This window comes from Formica exsecta, unplaced genomic scaffold, assembly GCF_003651465.1.
Source record: "Formica exsecta isolate Colony F162 unplaced genomic scaffold, ASM365146v1 scaffold60, whole genome shotgun sequence".
Classification (NCBI taxonomy): domain Eukaryota; kingdom Metazoa; phylum Arthropoda; class Insecta; order Hymenoptera; family Formicidae; genus Formica; species Formica exsecta.
The window spans coordinates 596,472-615,602 of record NW_021853281.1 but is presented as its reverse complement, the minus strand read 5'-3'; the positions used below and the strand labels follow the sequence as shown (position 1 = coordinate 615,602).

Sequence of the window (19,131 nt, the reverse complement as noted above, 5' to 3'; positions counted from 1 at the left end):
TATGTGTGTGTGTGTGTGTGTGTGTGTGTGTGTAACATCTAACTTACTTGTTTTGCTACTTGTTTCGGCGTTTGATTTGGTATTACAGGTGCTACAGGTTTTCCCTGTGCCGCGGCCTCTGTAGTTGGAGGGACATGTGCAGTGGGTATAACCTATTATAATAAAAAATATCAAATCACTGTTTATATATATATAAACTTAAAAAGTAATAATACATTAAATTATATAAAAAAGAGCCATATGAAAGATTCTTAGCTTATATTTATTTTAGTATGTTGATTATATATAACTTACCACTTCTGCCTTCAAGCTGCCAGCTTGTTTGTCAAGTTGCCTTTGCTGTTGCTCTAAACTCGCTTTAGCTTGCAACAGTTCTAGCTCAATCTTCTTTTTTTGCAATTCTAACAATTCTCGTTGCTTTTTCAGCAACTGCTCTCGCATAGCTGCTTCTGTTGTTGTTACTGGTTCCCCTGATGGCAATTTAACAGGCGGGACAATTGATGTCGTAGTTTGTTGAGGCTGAAAATATATAGTATGTTTAGTATAATATAATATGTAGTCGTAATATAATAATGAAGATGTGGTTTTATCTATTATACATCTATTAAATTTACCATTGTGGAAAAAAATCGTGGATTAACGTGTATGGAGCCTGAAGAGATATTAGTAGGAGGGGCAGTGATTGGCCATGCAGGATCGATACTTTGTACCCGCACATCTAATGAAAATAATTTTTTCGGTGGAAATACATCGTTCCACGTTTGCCGCAACTTCCACATGCTGGCTCTTGTGTTCTCATCGACCTATTTACAAAAAATAAAGATGCCGACATTATTTTATAATAGAAAAGACTGCAATAATTTGCATGGAACCGATCTTTTTTTAAATTCAAAAATATTTTTAATTTTCTATTTTGGCATGTAAATTTCATAAAATTCTAATATAGGTATATTTGTCTTTCTGTAATATAAATTTGTGTAGTAAAACTCAAAACAAGATATTAATATCTGAATGTTACTTCTACAAGGAAAAATTAATTTATCAAACTTCTACATGATATCTTTTTCTGCAGCCTTTCAGACGAAATGTGAGGTCAGTGATATTATATTGATCAAACAATTATCTTATGTCATTGTGAAATATAAAGCATTAGACGACTATACACGTCCTATAAAATATTCCTGATACTAGAAACTCTGTTGAGTTTAGTTTAGTTTCGCTTTATCATGCACGCAGAGAAAATTCAAGGGTTACTCGCGGTCAACGACAATTGCAATTTATCATAAAAAAAGGAAAAAAAAATATTTTTTTGCACATAATTATACAATATACATATACTCTATATCAATTATCTTATAAGAACTATATAAAAAAATATTTACCTTCTCAAACACACCGCAGAACGTGTTTACTATATTTTGCGTAAAGAGATTCAGATAGTCTCCATTTACATTCTTGACAATCGAATCGATGAGATAGAGTACTGGTAACTTGATGTCACTTCTCACCTAATATAAAACAATAATATATGTATGCTAATTCATTAATTATATATAAATGTCTTCATATATATAAATATCTTAATAGATATTCCCGAATTATTGTATTTTTCTTCAGCAACATATTCTTTTTCTAATTCAAAGTCAATCTTTCCTTGGAACAGCTTGATAGGAGACCTAATTATAGAAAATATTTAATACAGAAAAGCAAAGCTTTTTGCTGCATTAAATTTCAAAGGATAATGTTACAAAGGTAATACATAGTAAACTCTTATTCGCTTAATTATCAATACATTTAGTACAACAAATAAAAATAATGCAATAAAAAATAGGCACCTATCAAATTTCCATTAGGAAACTGTCCATTACAAATTTATCAAAGAACAGCTAAATAAAAATCCAGTAATATCAGGATATCTTATGTCTTATATAAAAACGTATATGTGTAGTATATCAAGGAGAATCCATTATTACATACTACTTTATAAATCACACAATCTATAAGTTAGATAATAACTTATTATCTAATTGAAATATTTTTCTATAAAATAGTAATTAAAAGTAAATTTTGGTATTTTGAAGATTTTAGGCACAACTTGATTTAAAAATTCTCTGCAATATCCAAATGTTACAGTGTAATGTAAGGCACATGTACTGGAAATCCATCACTGGCAATATTACTCAGGCATTATATAATCATGACACTGAGTATTTAGCAATATGTAAATGCATTTTATTAAAGTATATAAAATATGTACAATCAAAACTAATCATATTTTACATCTCAATGAATGGAAGATAAAATGTATGTGTGTAGAATGTATATTTCCATATTAACATAATTGCAATATCAAAAAGTAAATTATCTAAAACAGTACTTTATTTCTCTCTATTATTTTATTAATTAATAACAGTAGATAATATCATTATTATAAATATTGATATATCATTTAAATATATATATATATATATACATACGCCATATATTCAAATATATATATTTAAATATATATATACAATAGCGCTGTTCCTAGTTTTTGCTACTCTTTTATTATTATAAAAGACACATATACACACACATATGCCTGCTGATATTGTGATTGTTAACTATAATTAATATATAATTGCATACAAGATTAGAATATTCAAACACTACTAACAGCAGGTACACATATTAATAATATATCTTTTGCAAAAAATGTTTGCGCATTTATAAATATTTTTATAGATAGTTCGCAGAATGTGTAATGCAAAGGGAAATAGTAACACGGACAAAATTACAAAATTGTCGTGCATGCCATGCTACATGTGATAGAAATATAATATTTTCATTGTATCTAAAGAGTATAAAAAGAGAAAGGCTTTACAATTATAAACAAAATGTAATAATATTGAGAAGAAAGGTCATCAATTTTATATGCAAATTAATGTTCTATAAAAAAATGTATTTATGTATACGTATATATATATTATCCAATTTTGAATAAAATATATTTTTAGATGTAACTATAAAAGATAAGTAACCTTTTGTAGATGAGTCTCAACAGCTTGCACTATCGCTGATGCATGTTCAATGTTATCTTCGGCCAACATGGTGAGCATGTTGATAAGCGGCTTACTGTTGATTGTAAGATCGGACAGGGACGAGATGTACTCATCCGCAACTTCTTTGGACTTTGTCGATGCCATTTTGATAGGCTGCTAATGAACGAGTAAGATCTTGATCAAGCCAAGAGTAGGCATTCAAACTATAACATAAAATAGAAACGCATACGTGTATTATACACAATACAAAGTTGTTCATATTTTTAATTGAAAAAAAATGATAAAAGATAGTGAACAAATTCATCTATCAGTAAAATATAAATAAGATAAAGATTCTTTCTAAAGACAATACATAATTCATTTTTATCAAAAAATTAGCTTTGTTCCATCGGATATCAAATGAAACGAAATCTGACACATTCTCTAAACTTATAAAGTTAACTATATATTGTATTTCTATGATTAATATATATTACTGATAGTAAAATAAGCTGAACACAAAATAAAATCATCCAACAATTCTTGAGTCTCGATAATTTTTCATATTTTTATATTCTGTACATATTACTCAATATTACATCATTCATTCAATACTTAATTATAAACTTATTTTAAAACACGTTCTCTAACAAGCTCTTGTTAAATTTGCATTTCACCGAATTTCAACACGATGGCGTTACGTTAATGTAGCGATATGCACCTCGCCTGACGTTACGAATGCACCCATTCAATAACGAATTATATATAATCAAAATCACACACGCACACAGACACATACATTTTAACATATCATAATAAACGGAATGTGTCCTACATTCATTCGCATGCTTACTTTGCGATACTATACACACGAGGTCAAAAATGTCTCAATACATTTTCGGTGCATGTAGGACAATAAATGGGAAATGCATGTAACACGTGTAACACGTTAGTTAGTCGAATGTGGACCTAAGCGTTATCTGTCCAGATATCGCAGTCGCAAACAACATCCAAATTCCCAAAGGATGACTCACAAAAAAAAAAAAAGAAACTAACGGGAAATGAAAATATTTTCGAGAAACGAAAAGCGTGCTATGATATACATTATACTAAACATGGTAAGAGACTTTACGCTCGTCGCACCCGAAAAAAAGCGCACTTTCGCCTTGTGGAGACGAAATCTAGGACGAAAGTGACGAGACTCCGATACGTGTAGTACCTCTTCGATCCTCTCAGAAGATATACCAGAGCTCCGATCGTCTTGAAGTCAGGAAAGATCTCGCTCTCGACGAAAGAAAGGAAAATTAGCGTACACACGATCTATTTATGTAATATTATCTGCAGCTCTAGACGAAGGTCGGCGAGCTCACATCCATACGCAGAGACACTTATCGATTTCGCTCGCAGTCTCCCTCTCTCACTCACTCTCTCTTGTCGCTCTCGCTCTCTCCCGCGATGCAAAAGAACTGCCGAAGAAATGAGGAATTTTCGGAGCACGTTTCGAATTACGCGTTGCGTAATTTACGCCTGATTAACGAGCACCACGACACTCGTGCAAGATGTCCAGTGCGCATCTGGAGCCGTCGTTCACTGTCGATGCCGCTCCTCCTCTCCCACCCGTTTCACGCGAAATCGCCGTCCGATTTTCGCACGCGCGATTTTACGCACATCGACACCCGCCCGATCCACGACGATAATTACCTTTTTCAGCGCATTGTGTAACACAGGCACGGCACGATGAAACACGCACCGTATTTCGACGTATCGTCGAAAAATCACGCGCGTACACTATTACTATACTGCTTACGCGAACGAAATCTCCATGCGTAAAATGGCTACCGTACATAGCTACATACCTTTGTTGTATTCGTTAAGAGAAAATCACAACGATATAACGCTGCCTCCGATTGGATACCGTTACCGCGTGGTCGTTGCCTCTCGTAGAACGTCCAATCACCGATCACGATAGAAACATTATGATGTCGCTGCGTTCGCTTAAGGAACGGACGATACTAACTGCACTATTCACACCACTGTTCACTACGAGATGCGTCTAAAGATTAAAGGCTGAGCGACAATGCAAGAAATAAGGCTGGTAGTAGCCCTGCACATAGAAACGGCAACTGTCATTATTACAATCCGGTCTGGTGGATAATCAACCTGCCGTTTTTTGAAATTTATACTTGTGGTATATGAAATAAGTATATGTGTGCAACTGGCGATGTTGGTCACTGTCGAACAATCGGCGTCGAAAAACAAAGGTATTCCTTTTGCGTTTTATCAAAATGACTTTATGTGATAAAGGAAAATTGTATGCTTTCCTTTTGTAAATACTCGCCACTATATACACAATTAGTCAATTACAATTATGTGCAGATGTTATAACATAAAGAATGTTAGAAATGATATTTTTAATGCCATTTAAATACATTAAATGAATATTTCTCTATGCACTTGATTCTTTGAAAAATGCAATTGTATATTAAATTCGGTTATAAGGGATTTAAGATATTGGAAAGATGTAATGTGCCAATTGAATCAAATATAGTAAATTTTTATGAAATTTTTACGAATTATGTAATTTGTCGCAAAATAACAAAAGAAATATTTTTATATTAAAACTCAGTTTAACATATGAACGAACAAGGAAAAGTACGAATTTTAATAAATAATAACTTTCTACGAATCCGTTAACTAAACTCTATTCTAGGTAGAAAATATTTTTCTCAGGCCCCATAAATTATTCGGACAGAGACGATTATAAACCGAGATGTATATTCTTTTTTTTTTTTTAAGTTACATATATAAAGTCGAATACTTTTCTATTGAAATCGTCGGAAAACGCATCAAGGATATACTTCTGGAATCAATCCCCTATAATTACCTTTCTGTTGTAACGGCACATATAATAAAAAAGAAAATCCTTGCGTCGAAATACCATGCCCGAATTTTCTAAGGGCGGCTTTATATCCTTTTGTGCATTTCAGGAATACGTGTTTCGCTTTCACTTCAAAATCTTGACGAATGACTTATACGGAAAATATTGAAAATTTTCATCCGTGTTTATAATACTTTTGTAATATAAAAAAATAGCATTTCACTGTTATAGCAAAATATCGTATAACTGTTATTGCACATTTGATGTAAAAACAATCAAACTTTGTTATAATAAGCAATAATTTAATATTCCAGTAAGATTTTTTTGTTGATAAATTTTGCTAAATTTGTTTTTATAGAAATATGTTAATATGCCAATTTACTTACTTGGAGAGGAGAAACGTATATATATAATTGACAAAATAAAGTATATAATTGTATTGGAAAGAATCATTATCAATTATATAGAGAATTCAATTCAAGATCTATTTTTATCAACGATTCAGGTAATTATGATTTCTGCATTACTCGAGATCGGTAAAATCTATTTCTACCTTAATTATGTAGATGTCGCACACGAATATCTTGGCCGAGAAAACGCCAACGTGACACATCTGTTCTTACCGTCGATTTGACATGATTTGATAATTGAAGAAGTGCTGGACATTGTTGACAGATTCCTGAAAATTCAAACGGCAACCCTATATGCGACACCGAAAGCGCATTCGCCGTCTTTCAGAGACCGCAGTGGTGTTCACGAGTCACATAACTTGACGAACAATAAATTACCGTTTGAGAATCGGAAAATATAAATACGTGCGAGTGAGGTTAGGTTTCTCTAGGCTGTCACGATGAGCCTACGCGACCGTCAGATAAACGCCCTGAAGCAGATGTTGAATCTGAATCGGCCCGAGTCGCGGCTAGAGGATGCAGTGCCGACGTGGAAGCTTCTCATCTACGATCGCCTTGGCCAGGACATTATATCGCCGCTCATCTCCGTCAAAGAGCTGCGCGAGCTCGGTATCACGTTGCATATGCAACTGCACTCGGATCGCGATTCCATCCCCGAGGTGCCGGCCATCTACTTTTGCGCGCCCACGGACGAGAATCTCGGTAGGATCGGCCAGGACTTGCAGAACGGTCTGTACGATATCTATCACTTGAATTTTATCTCGCCGATTTCTCGGCAGAAGATGGAAGACCTGGCGGCCGCGGCACTGCTTGGCGGCGTCGTCGCCAGCATCCACAAAGTGTTCGATCAGTACTTGAACTTTATCACTTTGGAGGACGATCTGTTTATCTTGCGTCATCAGAACAGCGACATGATATCTTATCACGCCATCAATCGCGGTGATGTCAAGGATAGCGAGATGGAGTCTGTAATGGACATTATTGTAGACTGTCTGTTTTCAGTGTTTGTCACTTTAGGTACTGTGCCCATTATAAGGTGTCCCAGAGGCAACGCCGCCGAGATGGTCGCCAAAATGATCGACAAGAAGCTGCGGGAGAATGTGTGGGACACAAGGAATAATCTGTTCGAGGGCGAGGCCTGCGCGACCGGACATTATAGTTTCCAGAGGCCTCTGCTCATCGTACTGGACCGTAACGTTGACATGGCCACACCACTGCATCATACATGGACGTACCAGGCACTGGCACACGATGTTCTGGAGATGGCACTCAATAGGCTGGTTGTAGAAGAAAATATAGGACGATCTCCCGCTGGTGGGACACGCTCCAAGACGCGCGCCTACGAGCTGGACAACAGAGATCGTTTCTGGTGCCAGCATAAGGGCAGCCCTTTCCCCAGAGTAGCGGAGGCTATACAGGAGGAACTGGAGCAGTATCGCACCTTCGAAGAGGACGTGAAGAAACTTAAATCTCATATGGTTGATAACGACAGTGAAATGGCACTGTCTATGGTGTCTAATAATACTGCACGTTTGACAAGTGCAGTGAATTCGTTGCCGCAGCTTTTAGAAATGAAACGTTTGATAGATATGCACACGTCGGTAGCCACAGGTATTCTAAACGCCATCAAGTCGAGACGACTCGATACTTTCTTTGAACTGGAGGAGAAAATCATGGGCAAGCAAACGCTCGACAGGAGCGTATTAGAGACCATCGGCGATCCAGATTGCGGTACTCCCGAGGATAAATTGCGTCTTGCTATTATCTATTATATTTGCACGAATATGTCTGACGCAGATTATAGTAAATTGGAAGCGGCTCTGACCACGACCGGCTGCGATCTCAATCCGCTGATCTACATCAAACGATTACGTAGTTACACCAGGATAGCTGAGATTCAGAGCAGCTACGAAGGCGGCGGCACCAAGACCGTCAGTATGTTCTCCAAGCTGATGAATCAGGGCTCGTCATTCGTCATGGAGGGCGTAAAGAATCTGGTGGTGAAGAAGCACAATCTGCCTGTCACCAAGATAGTGGATGAACTAATGGAGTCCAAGCAGTCCTCGCGGACTGAGGATTATCTCTATCTCGATCCAAAGCAGCTCAAACATACCGAGCAGATGCCGAAGAATCGGCCGACGTTTCAGGATGTGATAGTTTTTGTGGTGGGTGGCGGCAACTATATAGAGTACCAGAACCTGGTGGATTATGTGAAACAACGAAGCGGCGCTGGGGTAAATAAACGGGTGATCTACGGTTCCACGACTTTTATCAATGCCAAGCACTTGCTCAAACAACTCTCTCTGCTCGGCCAGGAAGTCCATTCGTAAATCGATTTGATATACATTTGTCATCCGCGGCGATTATGTATCCTCTCTCCCCCTTCTTATTTTTCTCTTTCTCTCTTCTCTCTCCCTCTCTCTTTCATCAGCGCGTAAGCTAATAGTCACGCTTTTTTTTTAAATAAGATTGTTGATAGTTCTTGTATAAAGTACGTACGATATAAATAAAATCGGATTCGTTATTTATACAACGCTTTTCCTGCCTTCGACTTGTCTTTTTGACGTTACGTATATAGCGGCCAAATATTCCTTATCGCATAAAGCTCTTGCATCAATATATATGCGCGACTACATTCACAATTTGTTTGATCGATTAATCGTATACAGCAGAAAGGTGAACATATTTCTCTCTTTCGATATATACTTTTTAAGAAAATACGCCTTGATTGTGATATATATTCATTAAAAATCGAGTTATTAAAAGAATTCTTTGAGATATTAAAAAAAAAAGAAATGACCACGGCTCAAAATTATATCGCCGCTCATCTCCGTCAAAGAGCTGCGCGAGCTCGGTATCACGTTGCATATGCAACTGCACTCGGATCGCGATTCCATCCCCGAGGTGCCGGCCATCTACTTTTGCGCGCCCACGGACGAGAATCTCGGTAGGATCGGCCAGGACTTGCAGAACGGTCTGTACGATATCTATCACTTGAATTTTATCTCGCCGATTTCTCGGCAGAAGATGGAAGACCTGGCGGCCGCGGCACTGCTTGGCGGCGTCGTCGCCAGCATCCACAAAGTGTTCGATCAGTACTTGAACTTTATCACTTTGGAGGACGATCTGTTTATCTTGCGTCATCAGAACAGCGACATGATATCTTATCACGCCATCAATCGCGGTGATGTCAAGGATAGCGAGATGGAGTCTGTAATGGACATTATTGTAGACTGTCTGTTTTCAGTGTTTGTCACTTTAGGTACTGTGCCCATTATAAGGTGTCCCAAAGGCAACGCCGCCGAGATGGTCGCCAAAATGATCGACAAGAAGCTGCGGGAGAATGTGTGGGACACAAGGAATAATCTGTTCGAGGGCGAGGCCTGCGCGACCGGACATTATAGTTTCCAGAGGCCTCTGCTCATCGTACTGGACCGTAACGTTGACATGGCCACACCACTGCATCATACATGGACGTACCAGGCACTGGCACACGATGTTCTGGAGATGGCACTCAATAGGCTGGTTGTAGAAGAAAATATAGGACGATCTCCCGCTGGTGGGACACGCTCCAAGACGCGCGCCTACGAGCTGGACAACAGAGATCGTTTCTGGTGCCAGCATAAGGGCAGCCCTTTCCCCAGAGTAGCGGAGGCTATACAGGAGGAACTGGAGCAGTATCGCACCTTCGAAGAGGACGTGAAGAAACTTAAATCTCATATGGTTGATAACGACAGTGAAATGGCACTGTCTATGGTGTCTAATAATACTGCACGTTTGACAAGTGCAGTGAATTCGTTGCCGCAGCTTTTAGAAATGAAACGTTTGATAGATATGCACACGTCGGTAGCCACAGGTATTCTAAACGCCATCAAGTCGAGACGACTCGATACTTTCTTTGAACTGGAGGAGAAAATCATGGGCAAGCAAACGCTCGACAGGAGCGTATTAGAGACCATCGGCGATCCAGATTGCGGTACTCCCGAGGATAAATTGCGTCTTGCTATTATCTATTATATTTGCACGAATATGTCTGACGCAGATTATAGTAAATTGGAAGCGGCTCTGACCACGACCGGCTGCGATCTCAATCCGCTGATCTACATCAAACGATTACGTAGCTACACCAGGATAGCTGAGATTCAGAGCAGCTACGAAGGCGGCGGCACCAAGACCGTCAGTATGTTCTCCAAGCTGATGAATCAGGGCTCGTCATTCGTCATGGAGGGCGTAAAGAATCTGGTGGTGAAGAAGCACAATCTGCCTGTCACCAAGATAGTGGATGAACTAATGGAGTCCAAGCAGTCCTCGCGGACTGAGGATTATCTCTATCTCGATCCAAAGCAGCTCAAACATACCGAGCAGATGCCGAAGAATCGGCCGACGTTTCAGGATGTGATAGTTTTTGTGGTGGGTGGCGGCAACTATATAGAGTACCAGAACCTGGTGGATTATGTGAAACAACGAAGCGGCGCTGGGGTAAATAAACGGGTGATCTACGGTTCCACGACTTTTATCAATGCCAAGCACTTGCTCAAACAACTCTCTCTGCTCGGCCAGGAAGTCCATTCGTAAATCGATTTGATATACATTTGTCATCCGCGGCGATTATGTATCCTCTCTCCCCCTTCTTATTTTTCTCTTTCTCTCTTCTCTCTCCCTCTCTCTTTCATCAGCGCGTAAGCTAATAGTCACGCTTTTTTTTTAAATAAGATTGTTGATAGTTCTTGTATAAAGTACGTACGATATAAATAAAATCGGATTCGTTATTTATACAACGCTTTTCCTGCCTTCGACTTGTCTTTTTGACGTTACGTATATAGCGGCCAAATATTCCTTATCGCATAAAGCTCTTGCATCAATATATATGCGCGACTACATTCACAATTTGTTTGATCGATTAATCGTATACAGCAGAAAGGTGAACATATTTCTCTCTTTCGATATATACTTTTTAAGAAAATACGCCTTGATTGTGATATATATTCATTAAAAATCGAGTTATTAAAAGAATTCTTTGAGATATTAAAAAAAAAAGAAATGACCACGGCTCAAAATGGATCGAAAGATCTCGTTCAAAGAGCTGTCATTACGACGGATCCGCAGAAAGCAGTTTCGGAGTACTTTGTATCCAAGCAGGAGGAACGTCAATGTATCAAGTAATGTATTATAATCAAAAGATAAACATGTAATAAACTACTCTTAATTATTTTTAATATATCAAAGGATAATGTGTTAATAAAAGGTTAATAAAAAATTATAGAATATGTAAGAAATGTAAAAATAAAGAGGTATAAAATAGACAATGTATCGTAATAATCAATTAGAATATGAGATATAATAGAATTCTATAAACTCTCTTTGAGACGTTATTTTTATTACTAAAAAAATAATTTTATAAAAAAGAAATTTTAATAAATATAATTTAATCAACTATTGTCATTTATGCTAGATTTATTAGATTTATTAAAATTATAAGTTATATATATTTATTATCTAAATATATCAGAAAATATCCGGAATGGGACAAAGCAAGGGTTTGTCCAGCAACCGAAGTTATCAAAACTCGTCGAGAATTGGCTCAGGTCGAAGAGATACTGAAAGAAAAACAAGCGGAACGAGAGATAAAACGTAAGCATATGGACGAGCAATGGGAAGAAGCGAGAAAACAGCAATTGCTGTTGCGGGATTCTTTTATAAAGTTTAATACACTTGTGAAGGAAAACGTTGAGAAACGCGAGCGAGCGGAGCAAAAGATCAAGGAGGAACATGAGCGCCAAGAGAAATGTAGACAAGAAGTACGGTAAAAAGGACTTGATAAAAGAGAGAAATATTATATATATTATTATATATGTCAAGATTCTTAAGACTTTATAATTTTTAATCAAGTAGCTATAAAAAAATAAAAAAAGGAAAAAAACAAAGAATCTATGTTGATTGTATAATTAATATCTTTTTTATTATAGATCGAAGAATTAAAGCAGAAACTGCGTTATATGGAAGGCGTACGTGATAAAATGCAACAATATGTAGGGGAATATAAGAAATATCAAAATTATTTGGATAGAGTAGTAAACGAGACGGGGGAGTTTCAATCGATCAATGAAATTTTTAATCGTTACGAAACTTTAATCGAGGCCAGACAAGCGTTATCTGATCATCAGGACAGAAACCTCCAATTGCTAGAACAGAAAGGAACAGAAATAGTATATCTGCTTGCCTATTTTTTGCCTATTATCTTAAATCGCCGTAGTTTTACAAAAAATTATACTATTTACTTTTTAATTATTAGTTAGTTGTCTTTGTATCTGTAATATTTTTAATCGATGAGTTTCTTCCAAATGATAATAAGCTTAATATTACTTTTTTATATACTTCCTAGTTTTTCATATATTTTAAATAGCCTTAATAAAAAGAAGATTAAAGAGAGACAGAGAAAGAGAGAGAGAGAGAGAGTCGAACTATATAATGATAATTTTTCTTTACCTACAGCATCACTTGACTGAAGTCAAATCGCAAGTATTAATGGGATTGAATAATAAAGTAGCACAATTGCAAGCGAGATATGATCTGGCGAAAGTGCAAGCATTGAAATGGGAAACAATTGTTTCGAAAATAAAGGAGACCGCCGCCGCGAAGAATTTGGAGCTGACGCAAGTGAAGGCGTGTTGCTGGAATATGTATCAGCAGATTTGTAAGAGGAAAGATATACCTGTCAAGGTAAGCAGCGAGGACGTCGAGCAACAGCTGGTTCACATCAAGCGAACCATTTTTGAATTAAAACGAATTATCAAGACCGTCAAGAAGAAGGTGCGAGAAGAGAAAGGTTTGCCGCATCGCGAATAAAAGCATACATATATTACCGCGACTTATACGGTGTCATAAACTTGGCAGGTAAATGATAACAAAGCGGCAGTAAATGAAACAATTATTGCTCTCTCTAACAAAAAAGATATAAATTGTATTATCTTTAGAAAAAGCTGTTATCGAAAAAAGAATCTCAAATCTATCTGGGATGAAATAAAATAAATCTTTTTTTAGCGGACATTAAATTGACATACAATTACTGTTCTCTTCTTCGATTTCGTCGTTGTTTTTGCAACGTTCTGATTAGCTTATGAGCCTTGCGTGAACGTCGTTATAACATTCAGGAAAGGTCAGATCGCGAATCCGCGAAGAAAATACATTGTCGTTAATTTCCTTTATTGATAACGTCTTTGCATAATCTTCCTAGCCGCCGGTAAGTGACAGCTGGATACGTTATGAAGCAGCTCCGAGTAATCATCCATGAGCCTTCGTCGCAGTTTCTGCATGGCTTCGGCACGTGTCAGCGGTACCTCAAGGCCCTCTGAGACGAACTGCATCTGCTCTTGCTCCACGCAGCTGTATCCGAACATTGTGTTAAAAGGAAATTGATACAGCCTCTGTGCATCCTCGACATGCATTTAGCATTAAATGTGGTTGATTAATAAAATCTATTTTTATTTTCGACTTTTTTTTACTGATACGATATTTATGTAAGCACCGTATCTATTATACAAATATTTGCCTTTATCATTTTGGTGAAAATTGGAATTTTAAGTATCTATAAAACAGAAATTAGATTTTGCCACATTTAGAGCTAAATGCAAATTTCCGAAAATATCCGCCAATGGTTTGGAAGGACTCGGGTCAAGGATGAAGGATCGCTACGAAGGATCGATAAGAGGGAAGCAACGGGACTTACAGGGCGCAGGGTTGAGTAGGTACAATACGATTAACGGGAGGTACTTTCAGTCTGGGTTTCCTTTCCTCGTCTATCCGCAACTGCGGAACTTTGCTGGCCTTGTCCACCCAGTAAACCTTGTGGAACATCTCGGTGATCTGTTTCTCGATAATGCCCAAGTAGAGCATGACGTTGCTCATAGTCACATGAGTATTGTCGCCCAATAACTCTAAAATCGGCGAATTGTCGCATCGTATCGCCTTGAAGAGGCCATCGATCCCCCGTAGCAGCTTATCCATCACGTCGTTGCACTGAAATAAAGTATGAGTAATCCTTTGTTATATTCGGTTGCGATTTGTTCAATCATTACACGGATATTAAAACTGTGTAGCTATAAATTTTATTGTATTAAGGACAAGGATATAACGCCCGCACAATAACGAAGTAATCCTTGAAAAATGTGGTGTTAATTTACTAATGAAAAGTTACAGGTTTATAGCGATGATATCTCTTTTGAATTATGTATTCAAGTATTTTTTGAAGTGAAAAGAATAAGAGAATAGATCCACGCGTGCGTAAAATTTCGAATGATTAACCTGTGCGAGGTCTTCTTCAGCAGCGTTTGCCAGTGCTGTCTGTTTCTCCAGTTCTACAGTGATCTTCTCTAAAGTTTCGGTCTGCTGCTGGTCGCGATGTTCGTGCTGAGCATGTGCCTCATCGATGGCTGCTGTCAGTTGCTCCATCCTCGCCTGAAGACTCTCTAGCTCGTCATTTAACTCGTTTACGTAACTAAAGAGTGCGAAATTCTCCTCTTCTTGTTTGATGAAATGCGCTGTGAGCTTGTCAATTTCTTGCTCACCTGTATGCCCGACAGTACTTATTTATGGTTGCATTAATTCAATGCAATCGAAATATAACGATAAATCGATAGCAAAAGCTATCGGAAATAATATTTATGAATATTAAATAAGCGCTAAGTATAATATATCTAAATTTTTTATCATACTATAGATAGCAAACTAGAATAAGCAAAAAAATATTGTGAGAAAATTTGAAAATATTAGAGAAAAAAGGAATATATTCTTATATATTTAAAATGTTCAGTTATTTTAAGTAAGAAAATTTTGATACCTGTAAACTGCTTTATGGTCTGCAAAATTTGCGTTAAAGACGCTATTTTATTCTGCTTCTCCTCTCGTTTAGCCTGCTTCTCGGCTTCCTTCTTTGCATTTAAATCGACCATCTCGCGAAACTGTCCCTTCACGCCCAAAAATTCCTGCAGTTTCATCTCATTATCTAATGTTCTTCTCAGCTCGCACATTTCCGACGTGTGGTTCTTTAGGTCTCTTATATCCCTGCAAATAAAAACATTTTTGTCAGATGATGGCTCGGATGACGGCTCGATTGATCGGAATTTTCCTTTTGTAGGAAGATATATACAGGAGATTATGCAAATTCGCGCCGTGACCGAATAAATCAAGAAGACGTTACGGAATTAAATGGAAAGCGTGATTTACGGAAATTCCATGCGCCATTAGTTCCATCGTCGACTGTTGCTCCCTAAGTTTCTAGTTCGACGACAACGGATATTCGACGTCGGATATTCATCCGAAATCAAACGCGACTGAATTATTAATAAAACCATCTGAATTATAGAAGCAATGATTCGCGTCGAACGTTTCTACTTTCGCGATTTCGTTTCGCAAGTCATTTTTGATCGCACGAAGAACGTCACGGTGAATCACGATTGCTTTGCGCATGAATTGCAACATCAAAATCTTATAATGGTACAAATAGCACGATTTTATATGATCGATATCATCGAGACATGAAGAAAATCCAATACTGGAAAATCTACCTCTCGCGAAGCGCTTGAATCTTGCGGAGCTCCTCGTCTCGCTGATTAAACGTAATGGTCGCCTGCTCGATCAGGTCGTTGATGATCTGCTTGCCCACGTTCAGCTGGCCGGTCAGCTTATTCCACATCTGCGTGAACTGCGCCCGTTCCTTCAACAAGGTTTCGATATCAGCGCGCAATCTCGCATTCTCCGCTATCACCAGGTTGAACCTCTTCGTTGCCACCTCTACTCGATTCTCCAGGATGCATATCGTCTTGCTATGTCGCACCGCTATTTCTTTCGATTGTGTGTCGGTGCGCACTTTCATCTGCAGACTTGTAACTTCTTTCGAGAGCTGGAACAAGATTCGTTATAATAAGGTGAAAGTGGATCGTTTTATTTATTATTAATAACTACGATCGTGGTCATGTAATAGTTAAGCTTGTAATCTAATACTGTTGAATATTGTGTTCTATTTTTCTCAGATCTACGAATCAATGATTGTATTCAACCGGATTTTTAAATTTCATTAATTTATTCACGTTTGTTTATCTAGATCTAAGCTCAACATGGGCAATACTAGCTACCTTGTCGATTTGTTCGTCAAGCTCGTCTATCTGCTGCTTTTCAATTTCTATCAACTCAATATACTTGGCCCGTTTGGTCAGCAAACATTTCAGCTTCTTTTCCATCTCCTCATCTTTACGCGTAAATGCCTTTGATTTCGCAGTTTTGATCGCCAGTACGAATTCAGCCTTTTCGTACTCCAGACGCTCGATCATGTTCTGCTGATTGCGGAGTTGTAGTCTCGCATCTTCTGCACACGTAGCTCGATCGTTCTCCATTATTCTATATTGCCTCTTTAGCCTCGAGAGCTCGGCTTCCGCCATCGTCTCCAGCTCCAGTTCGTCCTGAGCCGCTGGTTGTTGTCTGTACGTCATTTTAGAGTTTTTCCTCTTTGGGAGCGACTACGAATTTCCTTGACGATTCTAAAATTTGAATAATTATTATCAAATTTTTTAAGAAAATTTCCTTGCCTCCTGAAGGTTATTCCACTTTTATCTACTTTTTTATGATAGATTCATAGGAGATAGTTTAAGAGGGATTTAGACGTCGATGTCTTCTTCGCGATCGGCGCCGTCGATCACGAAGATCCATGCAGAGTCGGCTTGCACTCCAGTCACGATCTTCCCAATGACATTGGGCGTTGACATTTGAGAAAGACATCTGCCACCCCGCGTATCCGAGCACATCCGAAGCAGCTGTACGGCATAATGTGGCTGCTTCTGTTGGTACTTCCGGTTGCCAAGCGATAGGCTCAGCGACGTAACGTTTGCGGAACGCTTTGGGTGCTCGCGGAATTTAATTTCTGTCTCAGGTCAAGTTGTGAATTTTCTACATCTGCTAATATTTTTGCGCGCGATATATTACATATATGTTCCGAACATTCATTTAAATTGCAGATCCTTTGCAAGCTTGGAATTAAAGTTAAAAGCCTGCGAGTTTACTTCCCGTATTCAATCTATTATTTATTATATATTAAGCAAATTCATTTGAAATTGCAAGTAACAAGGATCGTAATAAATAAATTTGATCTTATCTTGCATTATTTCAGTAAAACCTGTCGCAATTAGATCATAAATATACCGATAAATTGCTCCGCTAATCCGCGCGTATCGATCGCTGAGGTAAACAGCCGCATAATGCATTTCATTTGAAGTGGAAATAAAATCAGAGCGCAGTAGGATTATGTCCGGACGCATTTATCAGACGTTATGCAAAGATGAAAAATCCACAAAATAATTACATATCATCCTAGATCTTAAATTATTCCCGGTTTTCTTTTCTCTTCTAGTCGTAAGCATAGCGTTCTCCAGATATTTTCAAGCGAGAAATAATGAAAAATAATAAATTAACACACATCGATTATTGATCCACAGATCTATTTATTCGGTTGTTGAGAATCTCCCAAACATCATGTCTGTTGAGTGAGATCCGTGGATATTCGGTGGGATCCGGTCAGGTGGTTCGACCAGGTGGGTCAAATGGTGGGGGTACATGCTCGAGGATGCAGTCGGGGGAGACGTTAGTTCACCTCCGGAGGGGAAGGTCGCCGGGTCGATCGGTTCTGCCCGCCGCGCGGGTAACGAACGTGGTTTCTCTCTCAGGTTTCGACCATCCTTAGTCCCGCATTATCTTTCGTAACTCTATTATTTATATCGTAAGTTTGTCGCGCAAATTTCATCGATAGAATCGATCACGTTTCGTTATTCGGGGTACAACGGCGATTTCGGTGGTCACTCAGACATGCTTCGATCGATACTGAAACGGTGATTGGAGAGAGCGTGCGGTATGAATAAAGGTATAATTGTTGGCTATCACGATTGCGATAAAATTGGAGTAATACCGTGAAAATTAAGATGCTGTTTAGTGGAATTCTCGTTAAATTAAAATTACACTAAAAGGAAGAATTACGAATCAACGAAAATATAGTTACATAATATCTAGTATTGCAAGAATAGTAATTATACTTTTTTCATATCTAGAAGCTATTTAATTTTGACGGTACCACAAAAAATTAATTGATTATACATTTTCAAAACTTAATTTAATCTTATTTTGAAAATAAAAAATGTAATGTTATTAATGCAAATTCACTCGTGTTTACACAAACCGACACAAAGAGCCGAGCGAGCGAGCGAGCGGGCGGGTACGTCGAGCCGAACGAATTACTTTCAACGGCAATCTGGTGGGAGAAGTCGCGCTGGTCGTTCTCGTGGAGAGCACACGCTGTACGATTCCGTAATATTTATTTTCCACTCACGGCTAGTGACTCACTACCTGGCCGATCGCGCCACGGCGAGCAGGTAGACTTGCGCGAGTTTATGTGCGAGATCCGTGTAATCTTTCTCATCCCCGCGATCGTAAGTGCCACGCGTGTTTTAATCAGTTTACACACAACATGGAATGAGTGCAGGTGTGTGTGTCATTAGTGTTTATTTTTTCAGTTTTCTCGAGGGGAAGGAATAACGAATATCTATAACGTGTCATATATATATTTATCTCAGGATTATATAAATTGCACACTGTAAGATATTTATTACTAAAGCGAGAGAGGAATAGAAAAAATGTATTGGAATATCCAAAGTTTCTCGAATCATTTTTTTATAGTTAAAAAATTCGAAGTCAAAGAGAAATATAGTATAATGGAAACCTACTAAAGGATAATCATAAAGTGACGTCAAATGGGAAACGTGCTCGGGTTGTTATCCCGATC

At 38.0% G+C, this 19,131-nt stretch overlaps 5 protein-coding genes across 10 annotated transcripts in view; 3 read left to right on the top strand and 2 right to left on the bottom strand.

Moving 5' to 3' along the window:
• LOC115242534 overlaps positions 1–4,881 on the bottom strand; it is a 13,794-nt gene extending 8,913 nt beyond the window's left edge. The window contains 6 exon segments of the mRNA XM_029818917.1: positions 48–152; positions 295–519; positions 615–803; positions 1,383–1,508; positions 3,024–3,247; positions 4,449–4,881. Of these exon segments, the coding sequence (XP_029674777.1) occupies positions 48–152; positions 295–519; positions 615–803; positions 1,383–1,508; positions 3,024–3,188 (810 nt within the window). The 5' untranslated portion in view covers positions 3,189–3,247; positions 4,449–4,881.
• A 1,628-nt stretch (positions 4,882–6,509) lies between these two features.
• LOC115242492 (protein sly1 homolog) lies at positions 6,510–11,084 on the top strand. Its single transcript, XM_029818810.1, has 2 exons — positions 6,510–6,877; positions 9,123–11,084. Exons 1-2 carry the CDS (start codon positions 6,752–6,754, stop codon positions 10,884–10,886), a joined length of 1,890 nt encoding a protein of 629 aa, XP_029674670.1. The 5' UTR covers positions 6,510–6,751; the 3' UTR covers positions 10,887–11,084.
• A 233-nt stretch (positions 11,085–11,317) lies between these two features.
• Positions 11,318–13,356, top strand: LOC115242493 (coiled-coil domain-containing protein 42 like-2). The gene is made up of 4 exons (XM_029818811.1): positions 11,318–11,470; positions 11,821–12,109; positions 12,278–12,517; positions 12,804–13,356. Exons 1-4 carry the CDS (start codon positions 11,352–11,354, stop codon positions 13,155–13,157), a joined length of 1,002 nt encoding a protein of 333 aa, XP_029674671.1. The 5' UTR covers positions 11,318–11,351; the 3' UTR covers positions 13,158–13,356.
• Positions 13,357–13,381: 25 nt separating this feature from the next.
• LOC115242491 (coiled-coil domain-containing protein 63-like) overlaps positions 13,382–19,131 on the bottom strand; it is a 40,816-nt gene continuing 35,066 nt past the window's right edge. The window contains exons 1-7 of one of the 2 annotated variants that reach the window (XM_029818809.1): positions 16,921–16,980; positions 16,442–16,843; positions 15,875–16,209; positions 15,148–15,371; positions 14,613–14,875; positions 14,038–14,327; positions 13,382–13,694 (exon numbers count right to left, since the gene is read on the bottom strand). In XM_029818809.1, the coding sequence (XP_029674669.1) occupies positions 13,514–13,694; positions 14,038–14,327; positions 14,613–14,875; positions 15,148–15,371; positions 15,875–16,209; positions 16,442–16,795 (1,647 nt within the window). In that variant the 5' untranslated portion in view covers positions 16,796–16,843; positions 16,921–16,980 and the 3' untranslated portion in view covers positions 13,382–13,513. Of the gene's footprint in view, positions 14,328–14,612; positions 14,876–15,147; positions 15,372–15,874; positions 16,210–16,441; positions 16,844–16,920; positions 16,981–19,131 lie in introns of those variants that run through there. The other variant, XM_029818807.1, reaches the window with a different exon arrangement.
• LOC115242490 (bicaudal D-related protein homolog) overlaps positions 17,073–19,131 on the top strand; it is a 42,070-nt gene continuing 40,011 nt past the window's right edge. For 3 of the 5 annotated variants that reach the window (XM_029818806.1, XM_029818805.1, XM_029818802.1), the window contains exon 1: positions 18,524–18,831. The gene's annotated coding sequence lies outside the window, so the exon portion shown is untranslated. Of the gene's footprint in view, positions 18,217–18,523; positions 18,832–19,131 lie in introns of those variants that run through there. The other 2 variants (XM_029818803.1, XM_029818804.1) reach the window with 2 other exon arrangements.